Here is a 23,190-nt window from a genome sequence, read left to right on the forward strand (position 1 = left end):
GGCTATTCACAACACCCTTCCTCAATTCCTCAATTTTATCAGGTACGAAGTTTGTTCTGGCAACTCTATCCTCTTTTGGGAGGATATTTGGGTAGGAGACTCACCGTTTAAGGATTTGTTCCCTTCATTTTTTTTCTATTTCTTTGTACAAAAAAGAGGTGGTCTCAAAATTTGTCTCACCTTTGGGAACACCCTTAGATCCTACTTGGGATTTTGGGTTTCGTAGAGGACTTAGGGATGCTGAAATTGAGTCTCTTTCTTTGTTGCTTGGGTGTCTTAATCAGGTTTGTTTGGATCCCTCCAAGCCAGATAAGAGGGTTTGGACTCCTAGATCCAATGGAACCTTCACTTGTGCTTCTTTTTTCAAGTCCATCTCTCAACTTACTCACCAACCCTTTCCGTCAAAAGAAATTTGGTGTAAGCCAGTTCCCCCAAAAATTATGGCTTTTTGTTGGGAAGTTTTCCATGGGAAAGTAAACACTTTAGACAACCTACAAAAGAGAAGACCTTTTCTCTGTATTTCTCCTAATTGGTGTATCCTCTGTAGAGCTCACGGTGAGGATTGTTACCATCTATTAGTATCTTGTCCCTTTTCTACAGACCTTTGGGCTTGGCTACTTTCGTTGTTTGGGGGTAGTTGGAGTTTACTAGCAGAAGTTCACATGCTCTTCAACCATTCTACCTTTTATTGGCCTACAAAATAGGGAGAATTATGTGGAGATGTGCCCGTGCTGCCTTGACTTGGACTCTTTGGGAAGAAAGGAATCTCAGAATTTTTTAAGATAAGGAAAGGAACAACCAAGATTTGAAAGACTGTGTTAAATAGGGCAATACATTGGCTGAAGACCTTGGAAATCTTTCATCAATTCTCCTTTAATGATATTTGGAGAAATTGGTCAGCAGTAGCAAGGTGTTCATCTTTAAAGGCCAAATCAATTACAAGCTGGTCTCCTCCACCCGAAGGCTCAATTAAGTTGAACTTTGACAGAAGCAGCATGGGTAATCTAGGATTATCCGGAGTGGGGGGTGCTTTGAGAAATGAGAAGGGAGAGATTTTGTTGCTCTACTCAGGTCCTTTGGGAATTGGGAATTCCATCAGGGCAGAACTTTTAGCTGCTGTACAAGGGGTCCAATTTGCAAACCAGCTGGGGGTACAACACCTAATAATCGAGGGGGATTCCAAAGTGGTGGTGGGCTGGTTGAAAAATTCTGAAGAGGCTATGTGGCGATACAAGAATGAAATGAAGAAATTTAGTTGGTTGACAAGGAATATGTTGGTCACTGTACAGTGGGTGGGGAGATCAGCAAATACCTTGTCAGATGTGTTAGCTAAGCAAGGGGTAAACAGGGAAGAATTATTTTGGGCTCAGTTGTGATTCTTGTTTTTCTTTCCCAGTTTACTTGTAAGTTTCAAGGAGGGGCTGCAGCTCGCGCCTCTCGTTGGGATGATGTATGAACTCACTCTAATTTGCTTCTGAATCAATAAACTTATTCTTATTCATCAAAAAAAAAAAAAAAGAACCAAGTTTCCCTTTTCTTTTAGTGTATGACTTTCCAAATTCAAAAGTAATGCAAAAAGGTATTGTGTAAATTGTAAGAGTTGAGTAATAAACATATAGTTTTTGATAGGTGTAGAGTATAGAGTTGACCCGTCCACTAACCACGAAGCACATGTGTACACCCCTAAACCTATACTAAAGTAACCATAGTTGGGTCAGTTTCGGTTTTCAAATTTGAAAACCACTACCAAACTGACCGATAGCCTTGGGAAACTGACCCGATTGGGTTGGATTGGGCTGATTTGGTTAGACTCATGAACAGCCCTAGTATCTTAAAAATCTCTCTCTGAGAGAGATTGGTCTGAATAGGCCTTAGTCTATTTCTTTTTATTTCAAGTCATGTTCATGTTTATGCTTTAAGTAGTGGGCCTTAGTTATGGGCCTTTTTCTGTTCTTTTTTTGTTATCACTTTAGTACTGGCTGTCCTATTAAGGGTATCATGGAATTGTACTCAGATTACAATTAAAAAGAATAAAAGACGGGGCTGGAGAGAGCGATCAAATTCTTCCTCTTCTCTTCTCTTCATTCTCTTATCTTCTTCCAAAGCTTCTGCTGAAACTTTTCTTTCATCCTTTCCTTTCTTTTCTATTTTATTTTATTTTCCTGAATTATTATAGGTGTGTTCTGCAACTGTATGTATGCTTGCATGCATGTATGCATAGACACTAAAACAATTTGGGCCACATCAGCAGGCCTCTCCTTTCTCTTCTTCCCCAATTGAGCTTTTTTTTTTTTTTGATAAGTAAAAAGAAAAATTTACTAAAAAGAAAAAACAATTACAACCTAGGATGGTGTTGAGAAAACACCTCCATTAGAGCTAAAGAATAACAGTCAACCAAATCCCAAACAAAAGGCCCCCAAACAACTAAAACCCCAACCAGCCCAAAAGAAAACAGCAGAAACCAGCAACCGATAAAAGCAATTGGAACAAGCCAGCTGAGCCCAGGAACCAACATAGAGCAATCACGGACCTCCAAGCTTCATGCTCTCACCTGCATCGAAACCCGCATCTTCCTTCACTCTTCGTCAACGAAATCTGACTCCTTTCCTTCACCTTCCTCCCAATTCTCACCCCCTTCTCCAATTGCACTTCTCTTGTTCTTTTCTTGCCTTCTATTTTGTTCAAATTGTTCGATTGCCTTCCTCACCACTGCTTCTCCCCCCAAAAAGAAAAGACCAAGAGATTTCCCAACTGCCACCTGTCTATCTACTAGTTTATCAATATTGTCTCTTCCCTTCTCAATGCTAACAGAAGAAAAACAGTCCAAAAAATAATAGGAAAACTGATTAAAAGAAGGAAGAAATCAGAGAAGATAGCAGCATCTGTATAGGCCTCCAGTTTCATATGACCATGCTTAGCAAAAAGAATACCCTTTCTCGGAGTGCTCTTCAAGTAACATAAAATCCTCTTTGCTGCTGCCATATGTGTATCTCTGGGAGCATGCATGAATTGACTAATGCAACTACAACATATGCAATGTCAGGACGAGTCATACAAAGATATACTAGTTTCCCTAGTAACCTTTGAAGCACTCCCTTATCCTCCAATAGTTCTCCATTAGAGGCAGAAATCTTGTGACTCATATCAATAGGTGTAGCCACTGGTCTTGCACCCATTTTACCTGTTTCAGTGAGCAAGTCTAGCACATACTTGCATTGAGAAATAAATGTTCCATCCTTAGACCGAGCCACTTCAATACCTAGGAAATACCTCAATTCCCTGTGGTCTTTGATCTCAAACTTTGCGTGAAGGAAGGAATTAAGGTTATCAATCCCTGTTACATTAGTGCCAGTCACTACAATGTCATCCACATAGACTATACAATATACCAACAGTGAACCTCTCCTCTTCACAAAGAGAGTATGGTCAGACTGAGTCTGTGTGTAACCAAATTTAGCAAGAGCAGCCCTAAACCTTTTAAACCAGGCTCTAGGTGACTGCTTGAGCCCATAGAGAGACTTTTTCAGCATGCACACCTTATCCTCCATGTCTGTTCCATTCATCCCTAGAGGGAGAGACATAAACCTCCTCATGTAATTCTCCATTCAAGAAGGCATTTTTCACATCTAGCTGAAAGAGGGGCCAGTCTGAATGAGCTGCCAAAGATAGCAGGACCCTCATAGAGGTCATCTTCGCAACAGGGGCAAAAGTCTCTAGGTAGTCAATCCCATAAGTCTGTGTGTAGCCTTGTTATCCGATTTATTCTTGCCTATCTCCCTCTCCCCCTCTGCTTTCCTCTCCAATCACTTCTTGGGCACTTCCTTTTCTCTCATCCTTCCCCCCATTGTCAATAGGTTTCTCCCTCATTACCTCCATCTCTTCCTCGCTCTCTTCCTCCATGTTTCTTTTAGAAGACTTCGTCCTGTTCCTTTCCTCCCTCTCCCTTGTGAATGCTTTCTCATTTTGATTACTTCACCTGATGCCTTGAGTCTTCCTACCTGCGTTTACTTCTAAACAGTTTGCATCATTGCTCTTTATCAGACATTTCTGAAGTCTAGAATTAGCCTTAGGTCCTTTCTTTTTGTAAACTCTCTTAAATCTGCAACATGGACCATCCCCGACCAGTCCTTCCTTGAGAACCAGCTGCCTGTTACTAGAACCTCTCATTTTTCTCAAGTTCTTTGCCTTGTGGTTCTCAAAGTTAGTCAAACTCGGATTGGTTTCGACTCTTCTCCTGCCTAGCTCCATCCTTGATCCCTGATGGAGACAGGTTCCCCATTGGGGATCCGAATCCCTGAAATTTTTTAATTGAAAGTTTTTTTTGGAAAAATGGATTTACTTAAAATAAAGGGAACTTCTAAAATATAAATAACATTTCAAATATATAATATATATTTAATGTAAATAATATTTAATGTATATAATCGGGGTCAGGGCCTAGTGAGAAGTACTGAGAACTTCACTCATTGTCCCCTTACCCACCCTTGCCAAGGCAATTACCATCTCCATTCCCATTGGGTTGGGTAGAATGAGTACTGGGTAGGGATGGAGAATTTTTTTTTGATCAATAACCACATTTCATTAATTAATCACAAAAATAATTACAAGGAGGAAGATAAACTTTCTTATCTTCCAACTGGAGCTTGAGCTCCCAAGAACAGAAAAAGGAAAAAATTACACTTGTGCCCAAAACATTAACTCCCTCTCAACTCCTTGCTTAGCTAACCCATCAGCAAAAGAGTTAGCTGATCTTTTCACCTAGCTGATATTAATTTCCATCTCTTGAACCAGCCACCTAAATTTTTTCCTCTCATTACTGTACATCCATAACCTGCTATTTTCTTTATTCAGCCACCCTACCACCACCTCCGAGTCCCCTTCAATGATGAGTTTTCTTATATTCATCTCTAGGGATGGAGAAAATTGCTATCCCCACCGATTTAGATCACTTTGAGATTGAAGTACCACATAGAATTCATACTTATTTTAGGCATAGACGACATTAGCTTAGAGTTACTTTGATTAATGCACAATTTTGGTTTAATTGTAAAATTTCTTCTTAGTAAGGGGGCTATTTGTAATTTTTATATTTAGTAGGGACTTAATTGTAATTTTCAGTTCTAGGTTTCTTATAAATACACATCATGTTAGGGTCGTAAGAAATTATGTTTTGAGAAAAAGAAATCTTTCATATCCTCTTTTGAACTTCCTTTCTTCCTTCTCTTCTTGTCTTCTTTCTTCTAATTTCTTGTAAGAGGTGGTGGTTCTGTATCACCCACCTGACTGGGGTTGGGGAGTACGGTCTTGGCCCTAAATCTGCCCCATTGACATTCCTAAATTCTTCCATGTCCATATATTAAATTAATAAAAAATTAAATATGTAATAGTAGTAAAGAATTAATAATTAGTAGTATATAATACCAACACATAAAGTTAATCACAATAATACTAAGATAAATTAGGAAAATTAAAATAAGTATTAATAAATAATACTAAAACAAGTTTAAGTTTTAGTAAATATATATGCATAATATTTCATTAGATATTTTTAATTAGCCTTTTAATCTAAAATTATTATTTGTATATTGCACCTATATTTAAATTTCATTTAAAATAAATGAAAATGAATAAAATCTAATAAAAATTAGTAAGAATCAAAACAAAAATTTATAAAAAATAACATTCATTTAAATTCAATTTATAATAATAAAAAATAACAACCGTTTATCTAACCATAATAAAATTTGTAAACATAATGGAAAAATTAATACAAATTTATCTAACAATACATAACTCAAAAATAATTCTTGGGTTCGAATTAGTTTGGCTTTACCCAATTAAAAATGTCACAATGGTCCTCCACTTGGATTTTGTTTAACAAAGTCTGTGCATTGCACAGGGCCCCTGCTATGTTAATGTAGTTTATATTTGAAGTAAAAAAAAAAAAACACTTGGATTAATTGTACCTATACGCAGTTAAGTTAATTTAGATATTGGTTTAATTTAGATAAGTAGTGATTGGAGATAAAAAAAACTTTGATAGATAGGGGGAGTATTCAGAGATGGAGATGGGAGAATTGTTGTTATGTTTTCTGGGCCAATATGGGTGGGAGACTCATTGCGAGCAGAAGTGATAGCTCTGCTTCAAGGTGTAAAATATGCCAAGCAATTGGGATTACACCAAGTGGAGATAGAAGGAGATTCTAAACTGTTAATGGACTGGCTGCAATCAGGCAAGTTGGGAGCATGGAGGTATCAACAGCCCATATGGGAAATTCTCAATATAACAAGGGAACTTGATGCAGGCTTCATGTGGAAAAGAAGATCAGCTAATGGTCTGGCTGGTACCTTAGCCAAACAAGAGACAGTGAGGGAAAGTTTGTTCTGGGCAGTTCTGTAATTCAAAAAAAAAAATGTACCTTAATTTTCAGTAATCAAGTTACCGTTTCCAATAAAAAAAAAAAAACTTTGATATTAATAAAGACTGCCCTATTTTGTTGGTAAATATATAGATTCTATTTGTATTAAAAGTAAATTAATTAATTATCTTAGATTAATCAATTACCTATTTAACTTTTTTTATTAGGTAAAATACTTTTTTCTAGGACAATGATATAATGTTTACATTTCTTTTTAATCCCTTCTGTCATCATATTGGATATCAGGTATTTCAGTGCATTGCACGGGACACCGCTAGTATACTAATAAACCAACAATTTAAAACTGTTATACATGCAACCCCCTCCCCTCTATCATAAACAGGGAGAAAAGAAAAAAGAGAGTTCATACAAAGAGACCATAAAGATGAACACACACATTGAGGGGTTTGGGTACATAGCTGTGTACAATAATAGGAAAGTACAAAAGAATAAAAGAATTATCTGCTCTGATTTTTTTTTTCTATAACAATCTGCTCTAATTAGAACTTGCTATTTTGAGATTCCTAATTGAGAGCTTGATTGATAGATTAGAATGGGAGAGTAATCTTCTACTTAAGGAAAATCAGCATGGTGCCTTGGGTTGCCTAAACTGAGAGTCCTAGCACCTTCACTGGCATCTGGATCTGGATCTGGGTCTAGTGGATTACTTGAACCATTGCTATCTGTTCCATCTTCCTTTACAAAGAGAAAGTAGTGTCGAGAGAGCACTCTACCAAAATAAAATACCCCCCAAAAAAAGAAAAGAAAAACTGACAAGTGTTGATTCCTCTGGATAAAGTTACTGTCCATGTCTTTGAAATATGAGAGAACCAGAATCTAATCAAGAACAAGCGAGGCTAATATACTGCACATATCCTTCTAAAGTTCTTTTCCTTGTAAAAAAAATAGCCATCCTTCTCTCCAAATTCCCAACATACCACAAAAGTAATTTTTGAATGTTAACACTTGGAATGCTGTTAGGCTCAAAGTCTCGAACTACATACACATTCACATTCTAACGAGGTGACAACATTTTGAAACTTTTGGATCTTTTTTAATGTAGGACCAATGGTTCAACTATACTCCAAGCTCTGGCTCCACTCTACATTGCAGACATAGGTCAGAACCAGGCATGAAACCGTCATCAACTAGAACAATCATTGGTTTTGCATGTGAAGTGGACAGAACAGAAAATTTAATACCTACAAGTATAGTCAGTGGAACAAAAACTGCAGCTTTGTACTTGCTCTGCTATGATTTTTTATCTTTTACCATTTAGTTCCATCATTCTTTCTGAAACTCTATTTTGGGGCACTTTCCATTTTGTTTTCCAAAACAGTAAAAAAATTACCCCAACTAAAAATGTTGAGCCTTCGTTGGCCACAAATGTGTTAGATAAGACAATCTTTTTAATCTCTGCAATGAGTAAGCTATTCTAAATCTTTTTAATCTCTGCAATGAGTAAGCTACTCTAGGTTTACTGAGAAACATATGTATTCTTTACGTTTTGTGCACAAAATGACCATGAGAAACCAAGGGATTTCTGATTCAAGATATATTTGTATTGCAAGTTTACATGCAAGATTCTTGCTTCTATTTTACAATTGTAATTTAATATTCTTTTTCTCAGATAAGCCACCTATAGAGGAGCTACAACATTTCTTGGAATTTCAAATTGCACGAGTCTGGGCCCCTGAAATAAGTAATGTTCCAGGATATCAGCGAAAGGAGCCTGTGTGTCCATCCCTGCAGTTCAGCCTGATGGGCCCCAAGCTTTATATCAGCACAGATCAGGTATCTCCATTGTATTGATCAAATTCTGTTACAAAAATAAAGCTTAAAGAAGTAATTTTTGGTTGTCCTGCAAAGTTAGAGAAAAATCTCAGTTATAAAGTTAACTGCCTGTGCATAAAGCACCATTTCTGTTTTGTGATGACCTTGATGAATCTCATGACACCTTTGTGTTTGACACTTGGGGAAAGTCCTTGAGTTTCAGAATACATTAAAGAAAATAGAGCTCACAAGTGAAAGCAATAGGCCAAAGATCTGCCTATGTTGTACACAAACTGCTTTATGGATGAAGTACTTATGTTGGGCACATGTTGGACTCCTGCACTACATGATACATTCACTTCTGGAAAATGTTTTTTTTTTGGTAGTAAAATAAAAAGAAAGTACAAGAAAGGTGATCAGAAGCCACTTGAGATAAGAAAAAACCTATACCAGCCACAGCCTAATCTCCAGCAATCAATACCACTACCTCAACTGATACAGAACCCCCCACAAAACAGACCCAAACAAGCAAGAAAAACAACAAAAAGTTGCCCTCCCGACCCCAACTCACCATACCAAGTTTACAATTTTCATCACCCCCTTAATACCAAAAGAAACGAAAAGCACAAACCCTCTGACTTGACATCTTCTACCAACACTCAAAGCCTAGAACTTTCATTGGGTTGTGCAAGGCCTCCTTTACTTCTCTTGTTCCCCTTTCAACCTGGCAACCTGGCAAAAACTTTTGAGACCTGAACAGTATGATGATTTTTCTTAGTTCTGAACTGCCTCAGTCACAGCAGTAGGGCCATCCAAAAAAGCCTGTGAATCCAAAGGATTCTCATTGGTTCTTTCTGAAACCATATTTCTTTTGAAAGTCCAACCTCCTCCTTTCCCTCATTCTCATTGTTCCCTGCTAAACTAAGAACTTTCAAACTATCTTGAACACCCTTAACCCCGAGGTTAGGAACTTCCACTCACTAAGCACTTCTTTTTTTTTTTTCCTGCTCTTTTTCCAGAGTATACTTTTCCTCCAATTTTTTGAAGGTTTTCCTTGCAAATTCCTCCCCCTAATACAATGTGGATCCAAAATATTGCTCACCTTCCAAACAATGGACAAACAGAGAAGATTTATTCTGGGCTGAGTTGTAATAGTAAACCTGCTGGGGGTCGGAATCCCTAGTTTAAGGGATTGGACCTTTGTATCATTCCACTTTTATCCAATATTAATGAAAGTTACTGTTTCCTATCACAGACCTCAGTGTTCACCATTTTCTTCAAATCTATTGATCTTCCAATATCATAAATTTTATCCATGACAACCTCCTTGTCATCTGATTCAGTTTCTTCATCTCCATCATCTCCAGCCTTATCATCTTATTCTAATGGCAATGTTCTGTAATTCCTTTTCCTTTTGTAGACATTTGGACGATGAATCTCACACACTTCTCCCTTCACTTGTCCCTCCCCCCTTTTCTTCTTTGTTTCCTGATTCTGATTCTTCCTCACCCTTATCATCTTTTTCTGTCTCGGAAACTCCTACCCCTTCCTCAACACACTCCTGGTGTTCAACTGCAGGTTTCCTTTCAGCATTTTTACTCACATTTGTGTCATCCCCTTCACTTTCCTTCATCATCCCCTCTGTTTCTGGAAATTTTCCTTGTTATGTTGCATGACTGACATCACTGACCTAAATTGACCTCTACAAAATAATACAAGTTCTATCTCTTCCTACAGAAAATTCCTATCTAGCAGAGAAATCATATCTAAACCTTTATATGAACATTTTCCATAGACATATGACAATTTTATGAAATACCCCGTGTTTAATCTTTCTTTTTCACTGGTAAGATGAAACTTCATTGGAAAGAAAGGATAAGAACAGGAATTTTTTTTTTTTTTTTTGTTTTTTTTGGGGGGGGGATGGGGAGAAGAAAAGATGCAACAGAAGCCCCAAACCAAGATGCCTACTCTGGAAAGGCAAGCTTCAATGCAACTTGCCTTCAACTCTATTCCTCTCCAATGAATCGGTTAGAGGTTTGTTTTGACCTTCTGCTCTTGTGGAATAAGATTTGTGCACTGGAAATGATAGACTTGATGTCCTTAATGTGATGAGGAAGCAACCAGGTACCGTCATTGCCCCCTCTCAACTATCCTATCACCATAGGAAAATCCCACTCCACCACCTTGGGAAAGCTAAAGAGTCGACAGGAAACCTTATAGAGAGAACAGTTATGATCTGATGGAATTACCCTGACCAATTCTGCCTGAATAAACAACACAATCTCATCCGAATGATCTCTATAAACGTCTCCAACACCCAATCTCCCTGGTTTTCCTGAAGAGCACCTATCAGAGTTATGATTTGTACCTCTTAGCAGGAGTTGGGGTGGGGTGGGGACAAGTTACTGGAATGATATCTAGTCCTAATAGAAGACGCCATGTGAGACCACCCTCTGACCACATCATCCACAAAAAGTCAATACGACTATCTGGTGAGGCTTTGGCACCTAATTATTATGACGTCAATGATGAATTCTTGGCTCCGTTTCTTCTATCTAAGAAAAGCCTGGCACTGCTCTCTACCCAAATTGACCAACATGAAATCTACTGTCAGACTGCAGTAGATAAATCTTCCCTTTTTGGTAGGAGGGGAAGGTCTCAAAGAGTAGAGGCATGCAATCTGGTGCCATCTGATGATGACCAAATCATGTCAAACATTGAGAAAGGGTGCTGAGTGACTCAAAAGAGCAAATGAAGTCATATGAATAAACCTAGGAGTAGCTCCAACAAGTGATAAAATGAGAGAAAGTAGACGGATGGTTTGGTCACGTTTATAGAAGACCATATACAACACCTACTAGAAGTGATCTGTTACAAATTGAAGGGGCTAGAAGAGCTAGGGGAACACTGAAAATGACTTGGGTAGAAGTGGTAAGAAATGATTTAAGCACCATAGAGTTTAAAAATGTATATGGCACTGAGCAAAATGAAATGGTGAAACTTACCTGGGTAAGTGAGAAATTTGTAAATGAACGGGGCCTTATTGTTTGCCTAGTTTGATACTTGATATACCCATAATCAAGAAACATACCTCTTTTCTGTTTAACGAAGTTTCTGTTATCTTCTCTCAAAAAGAAACATATACTGTGGCTTATGTAATTTATATTGGACCACTAATTTTGACAATCCTGGCATCTTATGCAGATAACAGTTGGTCGTAAACCTGTCACTGGACTCGGACTTTGCCTTGAAGGAAGCAAGCAAAACAGACTCACTATCCATTTGCAGCACCTGGCATCTCTTCCAAAGATCCTACAGCCGCATTGGGATTCACATATGGCCATTGGGGCACCAAAGTGGCAAGGTCCTGAGGAACAAGATAGCCGGTGGTTTGAACCAATCAAGTGGAAAAACTTCTCCCATGTAAGCACAGCACCCATAGAGCACACTGAGACTTGTATTGGGGACCTCTCAGGCGTTCACATTGTAACAGGGGCTCAGCTGGGTGTCTGGGATTTTGGTGCCAAAAGTGTCCTATACCTGAAACTTCTCTTCTCCAAAGTACCAGGCTGTACAATAAGAAGATCAGTATGGGATCATAGCCCTTCAAATACTCTTGCACAGAAGGTCGACAGTCCATCTTCATCGTCCTCTAGTGAGAGTAGTTCAGATGATAAAAAGGCTGATAGTTCAGGTCAGACTGGGAAGCTGGCAAAGATAGTGGACTTAACAGAGATGTCAAAAGGGCCACAAGACGTGCCTGGTCACTGGTTAGTGACGGGTGCCAAGCTTGGGGTGGAGAAGGGAAAGATTGTGCTACGTGTAAAGTACTCCCTACTGAACTACTGAAGATACGTTGTTGTAGTACCGTATTCCCCGAGTCCCTGACAGCACTATCAGTCAATTTTTTTTTTTTAAAATTTTTTTTTTTGCACAGTCAACACACTTGTTCTTTCGTTCTTCTGTAAATACTTCCAGTTTTCTTAGTGTCTGATTATAAATTATCCGAGGCTCTGTTCTTTCGAGTTGGTGCTAATTTTTTGTTCTATGGATGAACTGTTAATTTGTTCTGATAAATATTGTTATTTCGGAATAATTTCTTGTAAATTCTCAGTGTGGTTAAATTTGACTGCAAGCAACGAATAGAGATAAGATAATGGGCTCATTTGTTGTAATTATAATTCCTGTTGCCACCCCAGAAAGAGACAATATTTTGATTATGCACCCAGAACAAAAACATGTCCGGAAGCAGCCGTTGTAGGCATAAATAACTCCTTGGTTCCATGATTCCACATATGATACCGTTTGATCTTCATTCTGGGTAAGCAAGCATTTGCATAAGCTGGGCGAGTTCGGTTTCAGTCCAGGCACCCATAGTCAGTGCACCGTTTGCGCATTTGGAGGACGTGCTACGCGTCCTTCGAATTGTGTGAATGCATGCTTCAGCCCCGCATTGCCATTAGTTGAAGTTAAGCAAAACGAGCGTTTAGCTCCTCTCCTCTCCTGTCGCAGACGAGATATCTCTCTTCTTTCTCTCTCTCTCTCTCTCTCTCTCTCTCTCTCTGCGTGGCGGCGACTTCACAACCATCACTGTTCACCGCCGGTGACAAACAACCATCATGGGATCAACCTCAGGTATTGTTTATTTTTGCATCTCTTCTTTTTTGTTGCATCTCTTCTTCTATGAAAACTAACCCTAATCGTTTTTGTGGGCTGGAGTCTTTGTCCACCAAGAACACTGGCGATCTCATCGACTCTGGTTTGCTGGCCATCTCCCGTGGCTGCCCAAAATTGGCCAAATTCGAGGTTCAAGGCTGTAATAACATCATAGAGATGGGAATGAGGAACTTGGCTGGAATGCTCCGGAAAACGCTGGTTGATGTGAACATCTCCTGCTGCAAAATCCTCGATGCTGCATCCTCACTGCGAGCTCTGGTGCCAATTTGGGACAGGGTCCAGCGGTTGCACATAGATTGTATATGCGACAGCCTACAGCAGTCCGAGATTCCTAGCGATAAGCCCGCCCCTCGACATGCTTTCGATCTCAATGAATCTGCGGAGGAAGCCAACACATCCAATTGCTCTGCTACTGGGTTCATGAATGATAGAGCCAAGAAGAAGAAATGCAGGTACACCGGTGATGGGTTCATGAATGATAGTCCCAAGAAGAAGAAATGTTGGTCTCGGCTGCAATACCTCTCCCTTTGGATCCCCGTTGGCCAGCTGCTGACTCCTCTGACTTTAGCTGGATTAGACAGTTGCCATGCTCTGGAGGAAATCGGAATTAAAGTTGGTTTTCATGGAAGAAGATGAGATGCAACAAAGAAGAAAAGATGCAAAGAAAACAATACCTGAGGTTGATCCCGCCACCAGTGATGGCTGTGAAGTCGCCACCGGGTGAATGGGGAGAGAGAAGAAGGAGAGATGTCTCGTCTGCGACAGGAGAAGAGAGGAGGGCGGATGGTTGTGAACGCTCGTTTTGCTTAACTTCAACTGACGGCGATGCACACTAACGGGGCTGAAGCTTCTTCAGCCCTTCAAACCATCTGAATCATCATCCCTAACCATGATTTCAGGTCAGGTCCAGTTTGGCTAAAACCTGGGATTTGGTCGAAATTCATGGACTTAGTCAAAAACCGTATCTGACATTGGCAATTGAAACATTGACTCATTTGACCTGGTCATCAGGTCATGAGTTACACATTCTATGTATGTGCAAATTTGTTGAGGCCATAACTTTGTACTCGGATATCCAATTGGGTGATTTTTTATTTTGGGTTATTTTTTGAAATCTATGCATCCCAAGGGACTATAGGTACTTTGCCTCGCTATTTTTGTCAAAAAAATCTTTTTTTGGGTTCAAATTGCAATTTTAACATTTTTATAAATAAAAAAAATTAAAAACTGAATTTTAAAATATAAATTAAATATAAAGTAATGCGTATATTACATGTAGAATGTAATTGTACATTAATTATTGGTAAAATATGTGTTTATAGTTATATGTATGTATGTATTTTCTGACATGGCACGGTTTGACTCATTTGACCCAAATGATTGAACCGATGATCCATGGCCCGAAGGCAAAAACATTTTGGCCTCTGGGTCAGTTTTAAAAGCATTGATTGATACAATGGTGTAAGAAAGAAGGGCATAACGACCAAGTCTGCATCCTATGCTAAAGTTTGCTAAACAATGAGCAGTTGAATTGGCAGACTGGGGAACAGATTGTATTGAGCAATGGGAGAATTTCTAAATATAACTTTTGCAATCTTAAATCTAAATCTATATCTATATTAGTATAAGAAGGATGAATAAGGTGTTAATTTTTGGAAATTTTTTTGATTAAGATTGTATTTGGCATTGCTTATTTTAAGGACTTATTTCCCTTTTACATTAAGAACTCAGTGTTGATAGGGGCATTTTAACAGAAAAAAAAGAGATAAATCCTTAAAATAAAAAATGCCAAATGCAGCCTAAGATGCCTAGGTTTGTACACAAACAGATACCTATGTAGATACTAGAGTGGTTCAAGCATAGATTATTGGCAAACAACAAAAATGGTTAGGTGATATCTATAAGCAACCAAGAATTATATACTCACATACAAGATAGAAAAACTTGAAATGACGAGATATTTGAATCTTAACTTTGCTAGACGATTATGTTTTCAAAGGACAACAAGAGTGAGTACAAGGTAGTGTACCTTATTCTAAGAGAAATGATACAAAACAAGCTAGTGTCTATATATAGAGAACATTGGTACGCGATAGATGATTTTTGGAGCATTGGTCAACAGATCATTGATGGTTATAGGTATTTCTCAGTTCTCACTTTATGGGTGGTTTCTTTTCATGTCAGAGTGCACACTCAATTCTTTTCAAAATGTTTTGAAACACCACTTTTAGGCTCAATTCATTTTTCAGTAAGTTATTTTTTCGGGTAAATACACTTACTGGAACACTTATCCAGGTAAATGTATTTACCCATGTTCTTTTATTTTCTAAGTAAATAAGGCAATGACCATTTTAACCATAAAATTCAATTATTAAAAGGGATATTTTTGTCCCATTCAAGTGTTGACAATTTTCCCCCAGGCTAGAAAGTTATTTACTTATCTAGGAAATTAGTACCTTATCTAGGAAATTATCTAGGAAATTATTAAAAGTGATACAAAAATAAATAAACTTTTCTTTGTCCCCACATAAATCTAAAAAAATAACACTTTCTCCCTCTCAAAATCCAAAAGAATAACGCCTGTAATTATTTTTCACCAAATGAGAGAATGTTATGTTAATTTAATCATCTTTAAAATATGCCTTCTTACCATTTAAAATTTTTATAACTTTTCTGCATATTAGAGATGGGATGTGCATCATTTCGATGATTACAATAACTAGTTATGATGACTCTAATCCTTAATTAGGGATTTTATAGCTCCCGAATTTATGTTAATCATGATGAGATATATGTAAAATCATGATGATTGTACAGCTCCAAAATCATCACCAACCGACTTCGACCACTTCTACATAAAATCATCCCCATGCAAGGTGCCTTCACACCTGGTAAATCAATAACCGATAATGCAATCGTAATCCACGAAGTGATCCACACAATGAGGAAAGTTAAGGGCAGGAGTGGCTTCTTTATGTTAAAGATGGACCTCTAAAGCCTATGATCCGATCGAATGGAACTTCTTAATGAATATGTTAGATGCTTTGGGATTCTTAAATGGTAGGGATGGCAATTTTTTCATTCTCGATAGGGACCCAACTTTTCCGATCTTATCAGATCGGGGATGGGGATTATTTTGGCAAAACAGGGATGGGAATGAGGATTAATAGGAATTCCCATCGGTATTAGTAATGGAGGACACATTTTATCCCTGATAAAGATGAAGGTTAATTTCAGAATCGGGATCAGAAACGGGAAATATGATTCCATTCCGAACCTGCCCTTTTACCATTCCTATCAAATAATTTCAGAAGTCTTATTTACAAATTACAATTGTCTCTCCACACCAGAAATGGCAATCAAAGTCAATGGTGTTACTGGACAAGTCTTTTCTCCCACAAGAGGTCTTAAACAGGGCTGCCCTCTAAGCCCTTACCTCTTCATTACCTGCCTAGAAGCCTTGTCCCGTAATCTCATTCATAGCGTGGAAGCAAGACAGCTCAATGGATTCAGATTCGGTTGTTTGCAGATGACCTGTTACTCTTAGGAAGAAGCTCTCACCATGAAGCTGTTAAACTCAAGGAAATCTTTGAATTTCTGTAATTGGTCTGCTCAACATCCAAACAATAAAAAATCAGCTATTTTTTTCAGCCCCAATGTACACAGGAGGGCTAGGCTTCGGATTGCAAGTATCTTTGGCGTCACCCAGCTGAAACTGAATGATAAGTATCTAGGCAACCCATTATTTACTAAGAAAAACTTTATTGGTGACTGGTAATTACAGAGAAGGTGAGGAATAAAGGGAAGCTCTTATCACATGCAGGTAGAACTGTACAAAGTACTCTTGAAAGCTGTCTAATCTATTCAATGCAAACCTGCCAAACATAAACATTACGTGCCTTCTTTGTCAGGATGCAAAGAAACCATTCACCACCTGTTCTTTGAACGCCCCAGTACTCAAGTTGTTTGGTTCGATTCTGCACAATCTCTTATAGTGGAGTCCACCCACATTTTACTTTAATGCCCCGTTTGTTTTTCGGTGAGTCATTTATTCGAGTAAATGCATTTTTTCGGATAAGTGCATTTATTCATGTAAATAAGGTAATGATCATTTTAGTTATAAAAATTTTATTATTAAAAATGATATTTTTGTCCCATCCAAATATTGTCAACTTCTCCTAAATGGAAAAATTAATTTATCCATCTAAAATATGGGTATCATTTATTCAGGCAAATGATACCCAGAAAAATAAACTTTCACCCATCCTTAAAGGATTGGATTGAATTTTGGTGGAAGCTGAATGATGTTAATGGGCAGTTAGGCACCACCCGTCCTACAGCCTTGCTCTTACAATTCTTGGGCAGATTTGAAAAGCAAGGAATGAACTTATCTTTGAGCACAAAGTCCTTTGGCCCTCGATCCACCATGGCTGATCATGCTCACCAAAACTAGGAAATGGACTGCAAAACCCAAAGAACCCATCAACCTCCCCAAGGCGCACATAATCATGGAAGGGATTTGAGCAGATGGCAAAAAAACGCCGTCTGGTCGAGTCAGTCAAAATTAACGTTGGTGGCGCAGTGGCCCATTCGCCAGAGCAGTTCCTTTAGACCATTGCCCAGCACAGGTAGCGGAAGCCAATGCTCTCTTGCAAGGTTTAAGAATGGCCCTCTCTCTCTAAACCTGTCAAACACAGTTATTGAAACTGATGCTAAACCTATCATGAAAAACAATGAACAATGAAGTAAAACTTGCCCCACTCTATCATATTGCAATAAGCACAATATGCAATTAATATCAACTAAAACAGTAATAAATGAAAATCAACAAAAAGATGCTAAAAAATGCTGGAAAAGGGTTGTTTGGGGATTTAAAAAATAATCCCATGAAAATCTTTTTTAAAATTAACTGACAAAATGCTAATAGAGGAAATCTTAGTGAGATCTGAAAGTTCAGAGGGGTCTATATGCGGCAAATAAAAGTTCAGGGGGGTAATTACCCAAGATAAAATGAGGAATGCTAGTGAGTGATAAGTTTATGCACCCTGATTTATTATTTTGTTGCTTTTGTATAGAGCTGTCAATGGGTCGGTCTATCCAAGAGAATTGAACCGACCAAACCTTTTATGTGATTCTAGTTCTGTGGTTTTTGTCCAAATTAATAATTGAGTTGGGACTGGTTGTTACTGTTTTGAATTGATTATATAGTTAATAATATGTTAAGGTTTCTTGGTTTTCTTGTAACTTTTGTTATATTTTATATCTAGAAGGATAAATTTTATGGTTTAATTGAGCCAAATCAGCTTAAAAACAAAACGGGCCAGACCCAATTATCCCTATTAATAATTCATCAGGACTGGTACACCGTGTCCCGAACCAGACCCGATCCATTGACAGCTCAACTTTCGTTTCATTCATTTTTAGTTGAAAACAAGTTATTCTACCAGCTCCTCTTGGTGTTCTGGTAAGTTGATGAAGGTTGGTCTTACGCCTCGCTTGACCTATGGGGACCTTAAAGTAGAAGGTGGGCCTAAAAATAAACCTGCATTATTTGGGCTCTGGAGATCCAAAACAGAGGTGGACTGTATGGAATCCTTGTTTGGGATGGGCCTCACTTATGGTTTGGTTATCTAGCGACCCAAATTTGGTTTGTTGTCCATAGCTGTGTCGTCTCTTGGGTGTTGGTTTCCGAAATATATCTAGCGACCCATCTGGAACGGAAGTTGGGTTTGAATCTTGTTTTTATTTGAACAAATAATCATGAGAAAACTGACCAAACATCACATGGATGGGTGACATGGTGCCTCAATGACATACAATTATTTGAATGCACTGAAATCCTGCAAATTGAGAAATTTTATTTCTTGTACCATTATATTGCATTGCATACAATTTTATCAAAAAATGGTGAGAAAGGAAAACTAAATTATTGGGAGGTCCTTAAGGCTCCGTTTGATTTATGGGATGGGAATGAAAAAAAATGGAATATTTTTAAAATATTCTTTCCTTCCCATGTTTGGTTTATGGGATGTCATGACTCATGAGATGGGATGGGAAGAAGGTGGGGATTTTCAAATCTCAATTGTTGAGATGTGACAAATCACCATTTTGGTGGGAAACAAGTGAGAAGGGAGGGGGAATTTGTTCAATAGAAAAAACACCTTTTTTGCAGTATCTGTAAGAGTTAATATTAGATCCATACCCATTAGTAAATAGTTAATTATTTAATAATTTAATAAAACAATGTAATTAAATTGATAAATAAATAATTTCTAAAAAATATTATTCAATTACATATAATTTTCCAATTAATAATAAAATATTAAAATTATTAATAAAAAATAAATTATTAAATTATAAATTATTATTAAACTAATAAAGTAAACATACTAATTCATAATTCATAATTAATAATTAAATATAAAACAATAAAAAAATTGTACTAATTATTATTATTATTATTATTATTATTATTATTATTAGTTTTCCCACCATTTTCCCCTTTCTAACTAAACAATAGAATGTCAAAATTTTTTACCCATTTTTCCTTTCTCTGACCATCCTTTTCCATCCTACCAAAATCTCCCCTAGAACCAAATGTGGCCTAAAGCATTTTATGAAATTCTCTATGTACTTCCCACACCCTTTTCCTTTCTTATTTATTTTCCAAGTAACCAAAAAAAATACTTGTTATGCTTACTTATTAACACTGATCTTACTAATGGTATAGGACTTTATCATGGATTTAAAGTATTTCTCTCAAAGAACCGTTCAACTTAGAAGTTTAAGCTATTAGGTGAGGTCCTTGAATAGGTTTTTGTTTTCTAACATGCCCACTCATGCAAAAAGATCATCAGGCTTAAGGAGTGGACAAGCATAGGCCCGCCCATACATTGTGCTAAACTTTAATTAATTATAATGGGACAATGAAGATTAAAAACTTGAATACTTGATGAAACAAGCTCTAATACCATCTCAAACAACCATTCAACCTAAAATCTCATGCTGTTTGTTGAGGTCCCTGAATATGTTATTATTCCATAACAATTTTTGTAAAGGGTTGATGGATCCTAGAGATAACCAGTCCAATGGCATTCCCTTGTTGCCTTCTTTTAATTTAACAAAATACATTGAGCCATATAGCATGTTGTTTGAAATTCTTTCTAGTTCCACTAGGAGAGGTTGCAATTCTAAACCATTTCATGCACATTATTTTTTACACACAAAATTTGCACCCTGGTTTACTTTTGCCTGTATTTGACAACATTACATTTATGCATTGACAAATGACAGAAAACACATTTTCCATGCATATTTACATTGATAATAAGATGTAAAAGTACATCAATAAAAAAGAAGTAAATTTGCATTCAAATGAGTTTTTTGCATCCATTACAGCTAAAAGTCTGTTTGATAATAATATGGTAAATTTAACAGTGCTAAACTAACCCAGCTCTACAATTTATACGAACCGCTTTACACTCTACATATTTACATTCACACTTATTTATATCATTTCCAAACGAAGCCTTATGTGATACGATTTAGGTAGTGATTGGTTCCATTATTGTTTCTACTTAAAACCTATCGAATTGATCAATAGAAATTAGCAAGGCATGTATTATCACATCACATACGAGAGTTACAGTTCACCTCATAAAGCAAGAAAAGTCAAACTGACATTTCAACTATAAGCATCAATGACCAGTCCCATACCTGCATTTTTAAGTTATTCTTGTTTTAATTGTAAATAGCCCTAAATAACATTGTATGCTGACTTGTATTGATCAAGTACAAAACGTTTCAAATAGAAATAGCAATTATACCACATACAACTTTAGTTTATGCTACTTTGTATTATATTATTAACATTATTGAATCTCTTTTCCACTAGCGGAGAGAATATGAAAGCAGGGAAATAGAATTTGATATAGTTGGAAATCAATCCACAATTCATTGGATATGTTAGTGGATCGGGTTAAATGATAAACCTACCTTGACCTACCTTTATCGGGTCAGGTCGGGTTAATCTTTAATTTAATCGGCTTTTGAGGTGAGGCCAGTCTATGCCAAACCTGGCCCTTTGGCCCGTGACATATATAGTAACTACCATTGAAACATTTTGAAGGTATAGTCATCAAATAGAATGAATCAAATTCAATATCTCATTTACCTTTTTTCTTTTTTACCTGTATTCTCATTTAATAGCCCGAGATTTTACCATTATGCCAAGTAATGGCTTTTAAATGGGATTTGTCTTTTAACCCTAATTTTTATCTAATATGAGAAACATACAAGATATTTATATACAAATATACGTATATACATACATTCATGCGTAACATCGTTATTAACTATTTATAAAAATTAGGAAAATTCTGAAAAAGAGAAAATTAACGAATTAGAGAGATTGTCAAATTCTTTCATGTGCCTAATAGTGGCCTCAACATCATTTCCAGAGGATTTCGAAACTGTTTTATCTGTTTCTTTGAAAAAGACATCTTTCTTTTGAAAGATGGGCAGAATCCATTATCATACCTTTTCAGCATCATGGATAACGCATATTATTAATATGAAAAATTTTAGTCTTTTTTATAAAAGGATTATAGTTGATAAAGGTAATTTTTGAGTCTTATTATTAATAAAAATAATATTTTTAACATAATTTCTAGAATATGATAACTTAAAAAATAAAAATAAAAAAAGAGTAGAAACATTATTCATCTCCTTCATCCTTTAGACCACTGAACAAATCTCCCCACCTAGTGTCTCTACCTTTCTCTTTCCTCCTCCTTTCGATGGCCATGAAAGAGCTTCATCGCTGCCAAGGGTGGCAACGAGCCGAGCTCAAGCCCAATTAAACTTGCGAGCTGGCTCGAATATATATAATAAAAATATTATAATTATTAAATTTTTAAATATAAAATAAAAAATTTATATATAATTTTTATTTTTATAAAATATAAAAGAGTCGAGCCGAGCCGAGCTCGAGCTTATGAATTCTTGACTCGACCCGAGCTCAAGCTCAAGGTTTTGGCTCGAACCGAGCTCGAAACTTGTAGAATAGTCTCGAACCTGATACTATTCGACTCGGCTCGGCTCGAATTCACCCCTAATCGCCGCTTCTGAACCCTTAGCCCTCCTTTTGGATCCACCTCCACGCCCAATATCGCCGGAACCCTTCCTTTAGAACTTTCGAAGATTATCCCATTCGAGCAAATGATCCTATGCAGTTCGTATATCTATTTCGTGATACGATTACGAAAACTGTTCTTCTTGAACGGGGAAGAATCGTTGTGATGAAGGAGACTGCGGAAGAAGAAACAACTCATTGGTCGACCTTTTCCAATTTAGTTATTTCAAGATGGTTTTTCAGGCAGAGAAAATTGCCCGGATCCATAAGTCTGTGAGAAGCTTCCAAATTCGCTCGAGTAACCAGCAGTCGCTCGGTGCTATTCCGAATTCCTAGCCATCGATATCTGGTGAGTGGTGAAGAGCATTTGGTTCTCGTGGTTGTCGAGATTCCTTCGATTGGATGGACTTTTCTTCAAGGAATGGAGGTCAGATGGTTTATAGATGAACTCATAGCAGCTCTGCTCCAAATTAAGATGCAGAGAAGAAGAAAAAACATAAGAAGAAAGAAGAGGAAGAAGAAGGACCTGGTAGAGCCAAAGATTATTTGTGGGCGAATGGTAGATTTGTCAAAGAACAAGAACGGCCTGGCACCTGGCAGAGCCAAATGACAATTCCCGTTCTAGAAATGTGCTGGTTTGGGACTCGGAGCTTGGCTTTTGAATTTGGTTTGGTCGAGTTTTGGATTACCCAAAATTGAATTAATGGGGATTTAATTTTAAACTGAGTCATGGACCATACGGTGGATTTTTAAACTGAGCCAAAGAAGAAGAACGGCCTGGCACCTGGCTCTGCCAGGCCGCATAGGGTGGATTTGTCATTTGTGGGCGACACCGTCCATAGAAAGCAATTCCCGTTCTTTGGCTCTGCCAGGTGCCATTCCCATTGACATCGGAGAGGAAGGAGATGAACAGTAATTTTATTTTAAAAAGTATATTAGGACCAAGGAAAGTTTATTACGCATCTGTGCATTTACCCATGTTCTTTTTTTAGGTTTATGTGAGGACCAAGGAAAGTTTATTACCCATCTCCTACATGGGTAAATAACTTTTCCACCCACCAGAGGGTGTAAAAGTTGACAATACTTGAATGGAACAAAAATGACTCTTTTAATATTAGACTTATGGCTAAAATGGGCATTGCTATATTTATATGAGAAATAAAAGAACATGGTTAAATGCACTTA

The 23,190-nt window shown here is 37.3% G+C and overlaps 1 protein-coding gene and 2 long non-coding RNA genes across 4 annotated transcripts in view; 2 read left to right on the plus strand and 1 right to left on the minus strand.

Annotated features, from left to right (window-relative positions):
• Window positions 1-12,302, plus strand: part of LOC148847821 (MACPF domain-containing protein CAD1-like) — a 34,286-nt gene extending 21,984 nt beyond the window's left edge. For both annotated transcript variants that reach the window (XM_088951198.1, XM_088951200.1), the window contains 2 exons: window positions 8,050-8,213; window positions 11,400-12,302. In XM_088951198.1, coding sequence (XP_088807324.1) covers window positions 8,050-8,213; window positions 11,400-12,044 — 809 coding nt within the window. In that variant the 3' untranslated portion in view covers window positions 12,045-12,302. The remainder of the gene's footprint in view (window positions 1-8,049; window positions 8,214-11,399) is intronic.
• A 50-nt stretch (window positions 12,303-12,352) lies between these two features.
• Window positions 12,353-13,776, minus strand: LOC148847822 (uncharacterized). Its single transcript, XR_016101040.1, has 2 exons — window positions 13,547-13,776; window positions 12,353-13,463 (listed from the first exon to the last, which is right to left on the minus strand). It is a non-coding gene; the product is annotated as an uncharacterized LOC148847822 (long non-coding RNA).
• Window positions 12,667-14,024, plus strand: LOC148847823 (uncharacterized). The gene is made up of 2 exons (XR_016101041.1): window positions 12,667-12,830; window positions 12,915-14,024. It is a non-coding gene; the product is annotated as an uncharacterized LOC148847823 (long non-coding RNA).
• Window positions 14,025-23,190: the final 9,166 nt, after the last annotated feature.

This window comes from Nelumbo lutea, chromosome 6, assembly GCF_056320005.1.
Source record: "Nelumbo lutea isolate HS-2025 chromosome 6, American lotus-T2T, whole genome shotgun sequence".
Taxonomy (NCBI): domain Eukaryota; kingdom Viridiplantae; phylum Streptophyta; class Magnoliopsida; order Proteales; family Nelumbonaceae; genus Nelumbo; species Nelumbo lutea.